This window comes from Grammomys surdaster, unplaced genomic scaffold (assembly GCF_004785775.1).
Source record: "Grammomys surdaster isolate TR1022 unplaced genomic scaffold, NIH_TR_1.0 126271, whole genome shotgun sequence".
In the NCBI taxonomy this organism is placed as follows: Eukaryota; Metazoa; Chordata; class Mammalia; order Rodentia; family Muridae; genus Grammomys; species Grammomys surdaster.
In genome coordinates, this window is record NW_021621071.1 from 9,656,636 (window position 1) to 9,674,797 (window position 18,162).

General features: G+C 42.3%; 1 protein-coding gene across 10 annotated transcripts in view; it reads left to right on the plus strand.

Moving 5' to 3' along the window:
- Positions 1–18,162, plus strand: part of Grip1 (glutamate receptor interacting protein 1) — a 647,269-nt gene that overhangs the window by 522,143 nt on the left and 106,964 nt on the right. For all 10 annotated transcript variants that reach the window (XM_028759124.1, XM_028759129.1, XM_028759131.1 and 7 more), the window contains 2 exons: positions 10,119–10,266; positions 13,071–13,240. In XM_028759124.1, coding sequence (XP_028614957.1) covers positions 10,119–10,266; positions 13,071–13,240 — 318 coding nt within the window. The remainder of the gene's footprint in view (positions 1–10,118; positions 10,267–13,070; positions 13,241–18,162) is intronic.

Genomic DNA, 18,162 nt, shown 5'->3' on the forward strand with positions numbered 1-18,162 from the left:
TCTCTCTCTCTCTCTCTCTCTCTCTCTCTCTCTCTCTCTCTCTCTCTCTCTCCCCTCCCTCCCTCTCCCTCTCTCTCATTTTTTGTTTTTACATACATTCCTATGGGAACCCATAAATAAGGGTGCCATAGGGTAGGGCTGTGCTTACCTTCCACAGATAATGACAAAGGGCTTCTGGCTACCTTGGGCTCATATTGAGTGCTTGGTTCCCAGTTGGTGGAACTGTTTGGGAAAAGTTAGGAGGTGTGGCCTTGAAAAAACTTGCTGTCTTATTCAGGGTTTGTTTTCCTGTACAAACATCATGACCAAGAAGCAAGCTGGGGAGGAAAGGGTTAATTCAGCTTACACTTCCACATTGCTATCCATCACCAAAGGAAGTCAGGACAGGAACTCACACAGGACAGGAACTTGGAGGCAGGGTCTGGATGCAGAGCCCATGGAGGGATGTTACCTACTAGTTTGCTTCCCCTGGCTTGCTCTGCTTGCTTTCTTATAGAAACCAGTATTACCAGCCCAGGGATGGCACCACCCAGGGGGCCCTCCCAGCCTTGATTGAGAAAATGCCTTCATCTGGATCTCGTGGAGGTATTTCCTCAAGGGAAGCTTTCTTTGTGTTAACTCCAGCTTGCGTCAAGTTAATACACAAAACCAGCCAGTATACTTGCCATTCCCCATCTCTCTTTCCCTCTCTCCTCTGCTCCTTCTGTTCTCTCCCCCTCCCTTCTCCCCTCTCCTCTCTGTCTTCCTCCCTGCCCCTACTGTTATTCCTTTGCTTCTCCATCCCAGACTCTTAATTCTATGAAACCGTAAGCCCAAATTAAATACTTGCTTTTGTAAGTTGTCTTGCCCATGGTGTCTTATTACAGCAATAGAAAAATAATGAAGACAGCCTCCAAAGAGGGGTGTATGCATTCTGGTCGTGCCACATGGTCACAGGAGCCCTTCAGTTTACTGTGTGGTAATAACCCAAATCTGTTGCCTGGGCTTAGGGCAGGAGAAGAGGGACAAATGAGTCAGCCTGATCCTGCAGCCTTGTAGGGCAGCCAGTGTAGCCAAATCAGCAAGCTCCAGAGTCAATGAGAGACTGTCTCAAAACATCTGGTGGAGGGTGAGAGAAGGGACCTGAGAGTGACCCTGGGCTGATATGTATGCACATAAGCAAGCACTCCCTCCCACTTGTGCATGCAGAGATTAGCAACCTAAGAACATTTTATTGGAGGTTCACCATATTGAATATGGTTGGAATTATTACAGATATAATTTTTACAGCATCTCATTAATAAAAAAATACTTTTAATCAATAGGTAAACTGAAGGTATTTCTACCTGGAGGATTATGAAGCCAGCAAAGCTACCTTGGCATATAGAGACTTTCTGCTCCGCCTGGGAAGTTGTAACCAGGTCTTGGCATTCATTGAAATGCAGAGCTCAGAAGCAGAAAGCCTGATTAACCAAAAAGAAAACACTAGTGTTTCTCATACAATCCTCAGCGTAGCTCGTGTAATTACGTAGCCCGTAAATCGGCACAGCATGCAAAGGCTTCAGTCCCGGTGCAAATATCTTAATGACTGAGATGTCTTTAACCATGAATAATTTACGTCTACATGATCCATTTTTTTTTTCAACTGTGCTTCGATACAGCAGAATAAACTAATCATCTGTCTGTGGCTGGTTCTTGATTATTTCTTCCTGTGTTTCCCTGTTTCTTTTTCTCCTGTTGACACAATCCATTTTTCCTCCTGCACTTTTTAAAATAATAGTACCTCATACTTCCACCCTGTCCACTTGTTCCTACTTCTCCCCTGCATCTTATTAGCTATTATTAGCATGCAGCCAGCACCCCAGAGCCCCCTATTTTTTCAGATCTTGTGAGAATGGAATTGGGTGGCATCGAGGGAAATAGGCTTAGCACACAAGCTAGTCTAAGCATCTCGATGGTATTGTGGGAAAACATTTATTATGGAAAGCAATTGCCAGAAAAAGCTAGTGCTCAATTAAGCCTCAACACTTGTAGAGCCCCTTCTGTGAGGCAGAGAGCAACTTCCACAAGTGTAATTCCTGGAAGTGGCACTTGCTAACATAGTTCTGTCGATTTCCTAGAGCCTGTTAAAGTAAAATCAACTGAGAAGCATTGAGATTAGATTCTAGCTCATCTGTTGGGCTCAACCTAACCATATGAGTTCTCCTTGCTCAGGTGTCACTGCTATTCACGGTTACGGAATAGCCATCAAAGAGTTTCAGGTGTGGATTACCATGATGCCCAATACAAATTCTATATCCTCAGGACCATTGACCCTGTGCCTAAAGTAAGTCATAGATATTAATTCTTCAGCTCATTTCATTGATAAGTAAGTGGACACCTATCATGTATGAGCTTGCCTTGGAGACACTGTAGATTTCCTAGCATGAATGGAGAATAGGACCCAAGCTACTTCTAGGAATTGAAAATAGGAATTCCAGACTTTATGGGCTCATTAATTAGCAACAACCTAGAAAGCAACTCTTGAATATCATATATTAAAAGCATTGCAAAACAAAACAACATGGCTCTATTAGAGTGTGTCGCAGGCAGGTTGGCATGAGTTTGCAGGTTCAGAGAATCCCTGTAGATGTTGCATTAATGCAGAGTAGGGAAATAGAGCAGGGAAAGACAGATCAGTTGAGGGTTAGGTTGTGTCTAGGACTCAAATCCTAGAAGATAGAGAGCAAGAACAGAATGGTGGGAAATAAAGCTGAAGCAACAAGCAGCATCCGGATCACACAGGTCCACACGTGCAGTAAGAGCTTTTTCCCTGCAGAAAGGTTTTAGGTACGGGGCAAAAATAAGAGTTTCTCTTTGAAAGATTACTTTGAATTGGGAAGATGAAAATCATGAGAGGATTCTGGCATATAAGATGGTGGCAACTTGAACTAAAAAGGTGTCTTAGGGTTTGACTGTGGAGAACAGACACCATGACCAAAGCAAGTCTTATAAAGACAACATTTAATTGGGGCTGACTTACAGGTTCAGAGGTCCAGTCCATTATCGTGAACTGAAGGCAGGAGCATGACAGCATCCAGACAGGCATGGAGCAAGAGGAGCTGAGAGTTCTACATCTTCATCTGAGGGCTGCTATGAGCAGCTAGGCAGCTAGGACAAGGGTCTTAAAGCCCACACCCACAGTGACACACCTACTCCAACAAGGCCACACCTCCTAATGGTGCTACTCCCTGGGCCAAGAATATACAAAACCATCATAAAAGGTAATTGTGGATATAGTAAAAAAAAATTGAAATTGAGCGTTATTTCAAAAATAGACTCAAGATGAATTAGTGGTGATAAGGGAGAAGATGGCGTTAGGAAGTGACTCCTGGGCTCAGGTTTGTAAGATGTAGGACAATGTGACCCATCATGGGGAGAAGCAAGTCAGGAGAAGTGACAGAGTGAAGGTACTCACCATTCAGGATTGCTTATGACCTAATGAAGGATCATTCTACATGGCAGAAGAACTCGGCGGAGATGTATGTTGGGAAAGTCAATGTAGTAGTGACCATAGTGCATGGAATTATGGGCTACCACTGGGAGAGGAAGGGAATGACCTCTTGATCATCAAACTGCTGTCACCACAGGTGGGATCTAGATCTTCCTTCCCTTCAGTTCTCTCCCTGCCCAAGTACCAATTTCATTCTGAAATGATCTCTTAGGAAGTCGCAGTTCTAATTTGGAAACCATTTAATATGAAGACTTTATGTTACATCATCTATGTTTGAAGGTTGAACACCATCCCTCAGACTGTTCATTAATATTTTTCAGTCCTAAGAGAAGTTTAGTCCTGAGGTATCTCCTTCCACCACCATGAAGGTCAGTTGTGTAGAGTCCTGTTTATGGACAATAGCTTGCTCCCTCTCATCAGCTGAAGTCTCAGATATTGGTTCTAGATAGCTATTGTGTGTTTTGTGAAGTTAGTTCCCAGCCTTCCTTGACGTTTCTCTGGCTGACCAGTGGCCTCCGACTCAGGTGGCATCACAGTTGCTCTGTAAACTTGCTGGCTTTATAGATAGCTCTAGAATTAGGAATGAAGACAATGGGCTCTTCAGCAGTCAGTAGCTGCAGCTGTGTGGTGAATACAGCAAGGACCACGCTCTCTGCCTCCAGCTCTGAACCACAGTGCCTCTTCCCTCTACTTCAGCTTTCCATTTCTTGGTTCAGAATTTGGAATCATTCTACTTTAAAAGAGACTCCTTTCTTCCATATTGATGTCCCCAAGTAGAAATACTGAATATATCTATATGTCCTTAACAAGAGCATTCCTAGAAGGGAGACCTCGATTCTAGTTTCCAGTCACTTAGATATGCCAGCATAGCTATAAGGTGGTCTTGTTCCCCTCTAGATTAATGGTGGCAAAGGATCTAGAATCATCTGCCTCAGCCATGTGATGGCCCCATTCCTATTATTTCTTCCTACAAAAATGTCTAATATTTAGTCTTTATTATAATTAAGATGTTAGATCCAAACAGGGATATGAATGTCAGTATTTTTGATACATCTGTAGGAGAGGAAAAAAATAACTAAAGCGATTATAAAGAATTTTTAATCTCCTGATAGACTCTTTTAAACCTGATCTTTAATCATGATAGAAGCTGTTTGTAAGAGTGTCCATTATCTAAAATACATGGAGCAAGATGAAGAATGTGTTCACTCTGAATTTTTTTCCTGACTTTAAGTCATTTGCGTATATGTAGTAAAGTTGTAGAGAGAGCAGACAAGTATAAGCATGAAACTCACTTATGATTCATATATATATTATGCACACAGTTTAAAGTAATTTTCTGCAATATTTTAAAATAAATTTGTTCATAAACCATTTCATGTTGTGAAATTTTTTCCACTGTAGCACCAAGCAGAAAAAAATGAACAGATTAAGTAATAAATAACATGAAAGCTTCATTGCTTTCATTTTTAGAGCAAAATAAATTTATAATCAGGGACAGCAAGGCCATGAGGAGGAGCATAAATGATCATCATCACACGGACCCTTTTATCTCAACCACACTCGGAGTTTGATAAAGAATAAGTGATCATTCTAAAATTCTACAAAGATGATGCGATTTTTTTAAACCCTAGATTATAGCTCAGCGTAATGTCAGAAGGTAGCAGCCACCATAGAGTGGGCTTCAGGAGTAAAGTAACAAAAGCAGCTAGGTAAATAACATAATGCCTCAAAACCAAAAAAGATATCTTGGTAGAGTAAGGCCACTGGCTCCTCCCAGCTGTCATTCGTGAGTGGATGCTGAAGAGGCAGGAGCAGCGTCAGGCCCTAAAGAATAGAAATCATCACCTTATCAGTACTAAGTTGTTTCAGTGTAACTAGTCATTTAGGGAAGGAGTACATGCAAGAAGCCTTGTGTATTATTCAGGATTCTCTAAAGGATCAGAACCAATAGCGTGAATGTATATATTAAAAGGAGTTTATTAGATTAGCTTACATGAAACAGTCGGGTAGTCCAGCAATGGCTGTGCTCTCACTGGAGAGGCTGAGAACCCAATAGCTGCTCGGTTCATATGGGTGGATGGCTCAACAGTCCCAGTCGGGCACTGAAAGATCCCTGGAAGAGCCACTGGTTTTCTTTTAATCCATCTTGGAAGCCAGAAAAAGCTGGATTGTGATAATGATCAGAAATTATAGCCACAGTAGCAGTAGGCTAGGTGAATGCAAAAAATAGGGTAGCTGAGGTGTAAGCAATAAAGCAAAAAGGAAGGCTTTCCTCTCAGGTTTTCTTCTGGGCTGCTACCAAAGGTACTGTCTTCACTTAGCATGGACTTCCCACTTTCAAATAATATGACCAAGAAAATCGCTCACGGGTGTACCCAGTAGCTTATTCCTTGGGTGATTCTCAATAAGTCATGCTGACAAGCAAGATTAACCAAAATTAAGCCCACCCCTTATCAACTTGATAATCATTTCTATCTCCTTATGTCATGCTTAATTCTCAAATGAAAGTAGCAGCTTCATAGTTCCACCTCATGTGCTGTTTTAGTTGGCTGCTGTTGCTACGATAAAACAAAGCAGCTTGGGCAGAGAAAGGGTTTCTTTCAGCTTATAGGTAGGTTAGAGTCTGCAATGAAGGGAAGTCAGGGCAGGAGCTCAGGGCAGCCACCCAGAGGCAGGAACTGAAGCAGAGGCCATGGAAGAATGCTCTTTTCTGGCTTTCTCCCCCTGGCTTGTTCACCCTGCTTTCTTATGCCACCTAGGACTCCCTGTCCATGGATGGCACTGTCACCAGTTGAACTAGACCCTCTCACATCAGTCATCAATCAAGAAAATGCCCTATAGACCTGCCCGCAGGCAATCTGATGGAGCTTTCTGCTTGTCAGATAACTCTAGCTTGTATCAATTTTTTTTAAAAAGACCTAACCATGACACATGGTATAATTACTGGTGTACAAATATAAACACACAACTTCTCTTACCCCAGGACTGGTGGCACAATCCCCTGATGAATTCTTATTCTTTTAGTGTCCCATAACTTAAGTAAGATAATATAGATTTACAACCACTAACCCCTAATATTGTCTCAACAAATGTTACATTATATAGTAAAGACATAGAGGAGTGGAGGAAGGGGTGTGTGTGTGTGTGTGTGTGTGTGTATGCACAAACATATTCTTTAAAAAATAGGACTGAAATTCCTCTGGCAACTGCAGTCTTCATCTCTGCAACTTATGTGGCCTTAGATAACATTTTAACTACCTTCCTCTATTGCCCATTCTGTATTTCCTCTACCTTCGGCAACCACCTCAGCAACCTGAAGGGGTTATTCATACCCTCGTCCTGTCTGAATCGATTGTTGTAGCTTCCCACTGACCTCAATCACAGGACATAGTTAACACTGAGAGATGCACTAAAGGATCTTCTGCTCTCCAGACTTACTCATCCTCACTTCCATTGTAGAAAAGGCAGCTCAGTTTCCTCTGGCAGTCTGGATCAATCACCCATTCTAACACTGGAAATTCTTTCTTAGCAGTTTTGACCTCTAGGATATCAGGAGCCCAATGTAACTATGGTTTAAGCCTTAGCTTCTAGTCACTCTCATGCCTCCTAGCAAAAACACTCACTTCTTCCCCTCGAACCAAAACTTCTAGGTCAACAGAGAATAATGTTGCAGGAACCTGAAACAGTTTCCTTCTATTGAGTTACTAGATAACATTCCATGAATCCAGGATGTACAAGAAACAGTGCCATGTTTTAAACACTGAGTCTAAATTTATGAATCCTTCTGGAAAACTCTGCCTCAGGTGTTAAGGCTACTGCCAACATATTGGTGCTATAATTATATCTTTAAAGGTCCATCCCAACATCTTATCAAGTTTCCGTATGGTGAAAAACATTAACATGACCAATGAATTCCATAAGCATGAGCTCATCACTACTCTTCATTGACAGTGAATTGAGTTCAGTGTTTAGCATTGCTGTGTGAGGTACAGTGACAGTGAATGGGCCATTTTATAAGCTCATGTCTTAGTCAACTGTCTTATTAATGCGAAGAGACACTATGACCAAGGCAACTCTTATAAAAGAAAGCATTTAATTCAGGGTTTGCTTATACATTCAGAGGGTTAGCCCAATACCATCATGAGGAGGAGCATGGTGGCAGGCAGGCACTGGAACAATAGCTGAGAACTTTAATCCTCATTCCTGCAACAAGGCCACACCTACTCCAAAAAGGCCACACCACCTAATCCTTCTAATCCTTTCAAACAGCTCTAGTCCCTAGTTGGTAAAGCATTAAAATATATTATCTTAGGAAGTAAGTATTCTTATTCAAACAACCACTATCCATGAATGGTAGTTTGACAGAACCATTTTATTCAAAATAAATAAATATATAACAAGGATTATTTTTTCTAACTCAGAAGGACAACTCATTGTCCTCTCCCTGGTAAAAGTAGTCTAGTTTGGTCAAACTCCAAAGTACCTGGCTAGTCATCCTGGCCATATCATGAGGTCACTCACTGTTAATCTCTGCTTTTGAGATCAACAGTCTTAGTATTTGGCACTCAGCAGCAGACATAGCAAGGTAAACCTTGATGATTAAAAATCCATGTTGTTGAGAATATGTATAATATCAGTCTCTACCACTGAAGTCATTTTGTTTATGGATGTGTTGGACAATGACAAGCATGGTTAAAGAAATTGCCCACTGTCCACTCTGGGTGTCACCATTCCCCTGGCTGGGATCCTAGGCTGTGCATTGAGAAAGGGAGCTTAGCAGCAGCAGCAGTGTGCTCCTCTGCTGACCATGAATGTAATGCAACTAGATGGGTCAAACTCCTGGTGCTTTGACTTTAAACCATGAGCACAAGTAAACCCTCTATCCCTGAAATCAATTTTGTCAAAGTATTTTGCCACATCAACATGAATGGAAACTGAGATGCCTTTAAACTGGGATCTGTGATGTTGTCGGCATGGACCTTCACCTGACTTAGAGATACCTTATTTCATCTCACACTGAAGTCAGCTGTCACACACAAACCTTCCAGATTTACGAGTCAGTTGCTGGGCTTCAGCAACACGAACACAGATATTCCACTACACAATCTCTGAATCATGCCTTTGTGATGAAGGTGTGGTCACAGAGCAGCAAACTGATTGATAAAATGTCAAATACAGAGCCCCAGCAACCTAGACAAAGCCATCCACCAATATGCAGTCCTGCCAATGTGATAAGGTGCTTCCGAATGCTTGAGGCCATAAAATATCAACAACAATAAAAGCACTTAAGGAAAGTGTCAATTTATAGGAAAGCTGCCAGGCTTGGAAAACTTTAGTAACTTGTGTAAGGTACCATGATCCAAATATTGTAAAAATTATCATCATTTTTTAAAATCTATTTTCAGAGCTGTTTCCAATATTATATCAATCTCTTTCATGCTTTAAAGGGCACCAAAGACTTTAGGGGGGGTGGGGAAGGGCCAATCTCACTACATATCCCTGGATGACCTGAAACTTACTATATAGACCAGGCTGTCCTTGTACTCGAGATCTACCTGCCTCTGCCTCCTGAGTGCTGGAATTAGATGGTATCAAAGATATTTTACTTGTTTATTAATTTAACAGCTTCTAACTACATATATCCTGGTCCTAATCACTATGCTTGGCCCCGAGAACATGGTGATTGACAAGACATAGTATCTGTCTTCAGAATAGGCTTACAGTTAGGCAATGAACAGAGGTGTGTGATCACCACACACAGGGTGGTGTGTGCTATAGCAAGGGGAATAATACTGGTTGTAGGAGTACATATGAAAATTACCACACCAGACCGTGAATTGGAAAGAGCTACCCAGAGGTTTTGATGTTTATATCAATTTTTGCAAAGATGAGTAGAAGTTGAAGTAGTCGAAATAAACCAAATAACAAAGTCACTCCCAAGAGGGAGACAACCCTAATTCAGGTCTCACATGCTTGTAAATGACATCTGCTATACCTACTGTTTGACAATTGAGAGATAGCATCTACCTATATTCTCTATCATCTATCTGTCTGTCTGTCTGTCTGTCTGTCTATCTAAATCATCTATCTATCCATCATCTATCATCTATTATCTATCACTTATCTACCATCTATCATCTACCTTTTATATCTATCTCTATCATTTATCTATCTATCCGTTATCTATCATCTCTATCTCTCCCCTTTTCCCTCTTTACTTTCTCCCATCCATCCTTTCTCCATCTACCCCATCCATCAATCTAGTCATCCATTTACCCATCTTCCCACCCCCATGAATCAATAAACATCCTTATGTTACATACTTAGTAAATCCTGGTTATGTATTGAATTAATTGATTTTAAAGAAAAAGCTAAGATATTCCAGGCATTGTTCCAAGCAGTGTAGAGAGCAAAATGATCTATGAGATATTATCCTAATTGACATAGAGACTAAAATCCAATTCCAGGGACTGGCTTATGTACATATTATGACAGCTGAATGGAGAAGGTACCCTGTTATATTCTCAGGCTGTGGGGCTATAACAGAAAACTATATGAATTATCAAATTAGCATCAGAGTAAGCATTCTTTATCTTTTTGTTTGTTTACTTGGTCTATTTGTTTTCTAAAATGTATTCTTCAACAGATTCTGTGGCGACAGCATCCGGACCACTACTAGTTGAAGTTGCCAAAACTCCGGGTGCCAGCCTTGGGGTTGCCCTAACTACCTCCGTGTGCTGTAACAAACAGGTCATCGTCATAGACAAGATCAAATCTGCAAGCATTGCGGACAGGTGAGTGTCACAGCAAGTATCTACTTATCAGCACTCTGTGTGTGCTTTAAAAAGTATCACACACACACACACACACTTTCATATATGTATGTTTATATAGTATGTACACTTGCCTTACACACACATACATACACGAGTAAAAATTAAAAAAAAAAAACCTGTTGACAGTTACTACAAATTTCACATAAGAAAACAATTTATTGTTTGAAACTTGAAATTCTAGCTACCTGATTAGCTACCCCATGGTGAAATGTCACTCCAGACATTTGGTGTGGCTTTTATCAATAGAACAAACAAACAAACAAACATATTTTATTTACTGTGTCCCTCAGAAAAAGAAGCTCCTGTTCTTGATGAGGGACAAACGGACTGATCGTTATTAAGTCTCATTCAGAGAGGTCATGGGTTTTTTTTGGGGGGGGAGGGATAGGGTTTTTTTTGTATCATTAGCAATTAAATCCTGCTATCAGAAAATATTACTCCTTCTTGGAAAGGTAGGTAATACAATATTCTTAAAATAATGTGATTTTAAAGACAAGCCTGATATTGTCATAGTTTGTTAATCTTAATGGTTTCACACAACCTTCATTCAGGTGTCTCTCAAACATCATTACGGTATCATGATAAAAATGAAATTCATTTTCTGATTCATGTTTTACATTTTTAAGGTAAATGTGAAAGAGGCAAAAGACCGCTTTTCCACATAATAGTTTACAGCTCCCAGTCAGACAACTTCTACTTCCCACTCCCAAAGCACCCAGTGTGAAGTAGCATGGAATGCTATCTCCAGATGGAAGGGGTGTCTTGAAATGGTTTTGCCTTGATGACCGGAATCCTTAGATAGACCTCACCTCTTCTGCTCTATAGTTTTTAACCTTCTCCTCCTCTTCTTCCTCCCCTTCCTTCCCCTTCTCCCCTTTCCTCCCATTCCTCATCCCCTCTCCTTCTCTTTGTCCTTCTCCTCCTCCTCCTCCCTCTCCTCCCCTTCCCCCCTCCCCTCCTCATCCTCTTTGCCCTCTTTCTCCCTCTCCCTCCTCCTCCTCCTCCTCCTCCTCCTCCTCCTCCTCCTCCTCCTCCTCCCTCTGCCCTGGGCTGCCTCTCTTCTGTGCACAGTGACCCACAACAACTTAAAAGCTGGGTGGCCTACAGCTCAGTAGTTTGCTGCACTCCATGTGGTTGTTCACAGTGGCAGCCACTGACGCAGAGGCATTCATACTCCAGCTCAGTGTGTAGGGTGCTTCAGTTGTCTGCTTCTGCTTTGGTTTGGGTTCTTTTCTTTTGCCATTCTGCAGTGGGTAACCAGTTTAGGGAGCTACCTATTTGACAAGCATATTGAGTGCTGACTGCTTCTCTCAATTCATCCAATAGCCAGCCAATGTCTTGAGTTCAGCAAGGTATAGCTGTCAGACCCCTATCCCTAGCTCTTCCCCTACTCCCTGTGTAAACCCTGTCTGATTAATCTTAATTCCTACAGAATTCATTTTCTGTGCTAATAAATGTTTGACTTCAGACTAATAAAACCCTATAATAAAGCCCTATAATAAAAAACTGGTAAACTGGAATCCTCTATTAAAAGAATCCAAGGCAGCAGTAACTGAACCTTTCCATTATCACCATCACCATCACCATCACCATCACCATCACCATCACCATCACCATCATCATCATCATCATCATCTATAGGACCCAAGACCAGTTCAAAAAGTCACAGCTCAAGACTCTGAGTGACTGACAGTTCATAATTATGACTTAAGAACCTAAGAGAAAAAAGTCAGAGAACAGAATCATGGAAAACAATTGTCTTCTTCATGCCCCTCTTGTCTGTTTCCCCTTAATATTTAACATCCCTATAGGGGGATATTTAGAAAACAGCACCAGATCCAGCTTGGTCTTTGGCAACCACCATGTTCCTGCTGCTCCTTGGCTCTGACCAGGGCTCTGGCTAGCTAGATGTGCAGGCCCTGGCACCCACGAGATGCCAGCATGGTGGATGGCTCTGTAAATCTATCACGCTGTATCTACGAAGCTCGGCTGAACCCCAGACAACATCTGCTATCCCCGCAGTACCCGGTAGAAATGATAATCTTAAAGCTTAATGATTGTACCCGGTAGAAATGATAATCTTAAAGCTTAATGATTATCTAAAGGATTTATATATTTAGAAATGCTCAATCAACAAGATGTCCACACAATTAGAATTGTTACCCAATATCTAACCTTTTGATAGAAGTTGCTACCCAGGACAGCTTTCGACCTATCCTTGGTTCTCCATGGTTGGTAGCCTCCGCCTTCTCCTCCCCTTCCTCTCTTCTTCTCCCAACTCCACCTCCTCTTCTACTGCCTAATCACCGAGCTCCATTGCAAATACAATGTAGCAGAGTAAGTATCCTGCTACACATCCCCACCCCAAAATGTTTAAGGACAAAATATCTTTAAGGACAAGAGGATAAGAAAATCATTTGTTCACTTTTTTTTTTGCATTTTCCACAAGATTTTATATTTTGATTCAGACCCTACATGCCTAAAATATAACATTAAATTTTTAAGTAAGCGATAATTGCATACATAATACTCTAAGGAACATGAAAGTCTCATTCTGAAAGAGATACCTTTTCTTTTTCTTTTTTCAAGACAGGGTTTCTCTGTGTAGCCCTGGCTGTCTTGGAATTTATTCTGTAGACCAGGCTGGCCTCAAACTCAGAAATCCACCTGCCTCTGCCTCCCAAGTTCTGGGATTAAAGGCGTGTATTACCACCGCCCAGCGAAAGAGATACTTTTGATGATGCTGTCTCTCCATCCCATAGATGTGGCGCGCTACATGTTGGAGACCACATCCTCTCCATCGATGGTACGAGCATGGAATACTGTACCCTCGCAGAAGCCACCCAGTTCCTGGCCAACACCACTGACCAGGTCAAGCTGGAGATTCTCCCACACCACCAGACCCGCCTTGCCCTAAAAGGCCCTGACCATGGTGAGAGGAACCTTCTAGATCCTTCTGTTTATCTTGCTCTTGCAGTCTTCTTCCTCCAGAGTCAGGAAGACAAGATCCTGTACCATATCACCAGCTTCTGCCTCTTTTCCCTTTCCATCTTCAGTGTCCCTTGTGACAAGCATGGATAGTGACTGGAAGCCCCAAAACACAAGAAAGAAATCCTGAAATTGAAATTTTATGGTGGAACTTTTTGATTTGTTTGTTTTTAAACTTTGCTGTAACTGAGTAAGAAGGAAAATGATTTGGCTTCGTGATGATCACAGTGAATTTTAATCTCTGTAAAGGACAATGAAAACAAGCATTAAAACTCTCACACACACGTAGAGAGACACACAAACACACACACACACCATAAAACTAAAAGCACACCTTGCAGCAAGGAGGCCAGGCAAGGACCTCAGATAGCATTAACCTTTGCAACCCTCTCTCACCATCTCTGAATGAATTGGTTTTTACTATCCTAAAATAAAATAAAGCAAATTCATATTAATAACAGATCCATTAAATATTCATCAGGGAGACACTATTATAGGAAAAGTTGATTCCAGTGTTTTTGTCTATTTGCTGGAATATCTATCTCCCCTCCCCCAAGATAAAGACCAGGCCTAACCTCATGCCAGGGAGAACGAGGCAGTAGACTCATTGCAGTACAGAGAGTCTGCTGACGAAATCTGCACTCTCACTGACTTGCGGTGTACAGATAAACTTTTCTCAATGTATAGAACCATCCACTCAGGCATCTTAAACCAAACCTGGCTGGTACAAACACAAGACTTTGAGCCATGATTCCAGGGAAGTCTGAGATCTGATGGAATCTTTGTTCCAATTCCGTTCCCCACCTATTTCCTAAACGGCATGCCCCTGCACCCTATTCAGTCTAGGAAGCAGGCAGCCTCCCCGCCGTTAGCTAAAGAGGAACAGCATTTTCTACAATTACCAACATCCCAGGTTTCCTATCGGTGGAATTTGGCTTGTGGGAAGGTCATCTGCCTCTCACCTTCTAAAAGGCACTGCGCTTCTCTGCAGGAGGGAGAAGAAAGAGGGACGAAATAATTTTCATACGGAATGAGTCAGCTGGATGCAACCTCTTTAATTAAATGGAGCTTAGACAGCCCTGGAGCTAATGATAATCTCCAGTACAGCGTCGCCCTTATCAGATTTTAATTTGACACTTTGGCGTGAGGAAATGATGCCGCATAGGCAGGTTAGGATTGGGAATCAGCACAGCGGAATTGAGGTACCAAGGAGCTATAGGATGCTGAAGCCAGTGGAGATGTACACAGGCCTCAACCAAAGCCCCCAGGTCCTTCCTGCGCTGGCTGGGTGGGGGGAGATATCTAAAACCGTGTGTGCATCTTCTCAGTGTATCTGAAGACACCCTCAGACTTGAGGCACAGAAGCTTTAAGGCTGTGTGCTGTGCTTTCTGGAAAAGAAGATGTGGCTCACATCTGGTGTTGGGAAATCAGAAATGTGAACATATCCTTTCAAACTGTTACTTTTTTTTTTTTAGCAACCTCATTATTTTACTTTATTTGCCCTGTATGCAAATCCCAAATAGTTCAAATAGTTCCCAGCTTATGAAATATTAAATATTTTTTACCTGCCAAGATAATTTGAAAAGTTAAAGAATTTATATGCTGAGCCCGATGTGGGGAGAATGCATTGTTTTTTTCCTTTCCTGGAACCCCTGACGTCATTTGTATTTGTAAGGTAAGAAGCTGACAGTGTAGGGCTGACTGCCTTCCATATTTAGCATATTAGCATCTCCCCTATGTTTTTACATTGAGAGCAGACTTTCTAAAAGGAATAAATAGTGGCACTTAAACATAATTATATCTCAGTCCTGAGGGAAAATGATTAAGAGAATGTGGGGTTGCTTGGCAATTCTCACGCTTCTATTTCTGTATTACCAAAGTCTGAAGTCTCTCGTATTTTTCACCACTATTTCAAAATGTAAAGTCTGATCGCTTTTTTTCCAGTCTGCAGTGCCTGGGCACTGTGTCTCTCGTCTCATGAAAATATGAAGATGCAACATTTTCCAGAGTTGGCTGGCCACAAAAAACGTTCACCATAGTGATTCCAGATCAGTGTGGGAAAGGATACGCTAACTCAGCACAAGGGCTGCACTGTGCCTTTCCCTGGTAAATGATAGCATTCACCACACTGATCACGGTCACCTTTTCAGGGATAGCTGTGTGGCTCAGGGAGAACATGCTTGCCGAAGGGAGCATGCACAAGGCCTTAAGTTGCATTCCCGGCCCCACAGTGCAAAGAAGAACATTAGTTTTTATTGAGGTTGAAAACTATCTTGCTAAAAGTCTTTGGGAGACAAACTCCATGGAAGGAAAGGGAATTCTAGGACAGTCACTGTGGCCAGAGTCACTGGGCTTAATGGGTTCAAAGCAGGAGAATATTCCATTCCTGTGATTCCCAGGGACAACCACCAGACTAGCTGTCACCCATTCTCTCGGATATCCTGGCAGGGCAGGAGATTACAATTAAGAAAAATGGAAGCCAGTGCCTTAGATGTCATAAGCGTCTGAGCGTCTGTAGCAACAGTGGCATGGGAAGCAATGCAACTTCTGCTTGGTTTTTCATCTCGAGCAAGGGCTTCTCGAGCCTCTACCTTAAGAGGCAGTGACTTGTGGTGGCTGTGGGTTGGGCATCCAAAGAGTACATTCTGGCACCTTAAGACCTTAAGAAAGCTACCCAACCTTTCTGTACCCTAAGTTCTTTATCTATAAAGTGTGGATCACAGTAATGTCCACCTCATCAGAACACCTTAAGCAGCAGCATCTGCAACACTCCGTTCAAAGCAGGTACCACAGCATCCGGGATGCAGGAGGAGCTCAGTGAACATGGACCGCTATTATTGCACAGCTAAGTCAGATAGTGCCTCTGAGTTTCCTTTCCAAAATGCAAGAGCATGCCCAAAACGTGACTACTTACTATTCATCCCCTGGAATACTTATTTACTATATGAATGTTGGGTATACCACTTGTCTTAGTTAGGGTTTTACTGCTGTGAACAGACACCATGACCAAGGCAAGTCTTATAAGGACAACATTTAATTGGGACTGGCTTACAGGTTCAGAGGTTCAGTCCATTATCATCAAGGTGGGAACATGGCAGCATCCAGGCAGGTATGGTGTAGGAGGAGTTGAGAGTTCTACATCTTCATCTGAAGGCCGCAAGTGGCAGACTGACTTCTGGGAACCTAGGGTGAGGGTCTTAAGCCCACACCCACAGTGACATACCCACTCCAACAAGGCCACACCTCCTAATAGGGCCACTTCCTGGGCCAAGCATATACAAACCATCACACCACTCTAAAACATAAGAGATCTGGAATATACATTCAAAAAGGGCATTCACTGTGTTCTCTGCCCGCCTATGTCAGTTTTAAAAGGCCTTCATCAATCATGAATCCAACTTTCTGCATCATCTGTAACACCTTACCTCATAATCACTCGATGTTTAAAGACTTAGTCCCCAATAATAGTTACAGATCAAGGGGAAGTTTACGACTCCAAGTTCACCTGCCCTTAGCTGGCATGGGGATAAGCTTGCAATAGCTAGTCAGCAATATCTTCCTTACGGGTTCATTAATTTGGCTTGACAGTTCTAATAAACCCTCAGTAGTTTTCAAAGTATTCAGTGAAGAGCTGAGGCGGGTATGTAATTCTGAAGTCCATTCACCCAAGCCTGGCTTCGTTAGAAACACGGACAATGCTTTGTTGAGTGGACAATAGAGTGGCTGTAACTGTAGATTAGCCAGACCCAGCACTAACTGCATCTTGCTACAAGGCGTCTTATGTGTCACAAAGTAAATAAGGATAATGAAGAGAGGGGGGAAAAACACTAATGTCTTGCCTAGAATACTCCTTTTATCTCAAGGACAAAGCTATCGTCAAGCAAGCGCCAAGCATTATGTCCTGGGTACAGTTCAAGACTCTAAGAAGCAAGACAAGTAAAGATCTCAATTCTTAGAGAACGTACAGTCTGGTATAAAGAGACCATTAACATGCATTGTATAGTAAGGCCAATACAGACAGTGACATGGGATATGCAGGGTACAGACAGTTAATGAGATAACATGACATTGACAGCTACTACAACCAGTAATGTCAGCAGTAGTTCTTTGGTAGAGATAACACCAGAACTAAGGCTTACATGATGAAAAGGAGCCAGTCGTACAAACAGTGGAGGCGGCCATAGGATTACAGCAGAAGGAAGGTAGCTGGCTTGTTCTAAGAGATATAAGACCAGTGTGGCTGAAAGAGATGCATGGTGAATGATTTAAAAAAAACAAAAACAAAAACAAAACCCCCAAAAACAGGAAACATAGAGATAAGAGACTGTCCAATTCTCCTTGCAACAGAAACCTTGGACACAGAGGTGATGCGATTGAACACATACAGGATCCTAACATGGCTGTCAACTGAGAGGCCCTCTACCAGCAGCTGACTGAGACAGATGTAGATACACCCAACCATTGGAATGAAGTCAGGGAGCCCTATAGAGGAATTAGGGGAAGGATTGAAGGAGCTGAAGAAGAAGGCGATCCCATAGGAAGACCAGCAGTCTCAACTAACCCAGACCCTTGGGAGCTCCCAGAGACTGGGTCACCAACCAGACAGCATACATGGGTTTGTCCAAGACCCTCCAGCACATACATAGCAGAGGATTGCCTGTCTCAGTGGGAGAGGATGTGTCTAATCCTCAAGAGACTTGATGCCCCAGAGAAGGGGAATGAGGGTCAGGGGGAGCACCTTCTTGGAGGCAAGGAGGAGGAGGAGGAATGGGGTAAGGAACTGTGGGCGGGAGCTGGAGGGGCACATAATTGATTTAAAAAAAAAGATCCCCCTAGATGTGTTATGGATACTAGAAAGCAGATGT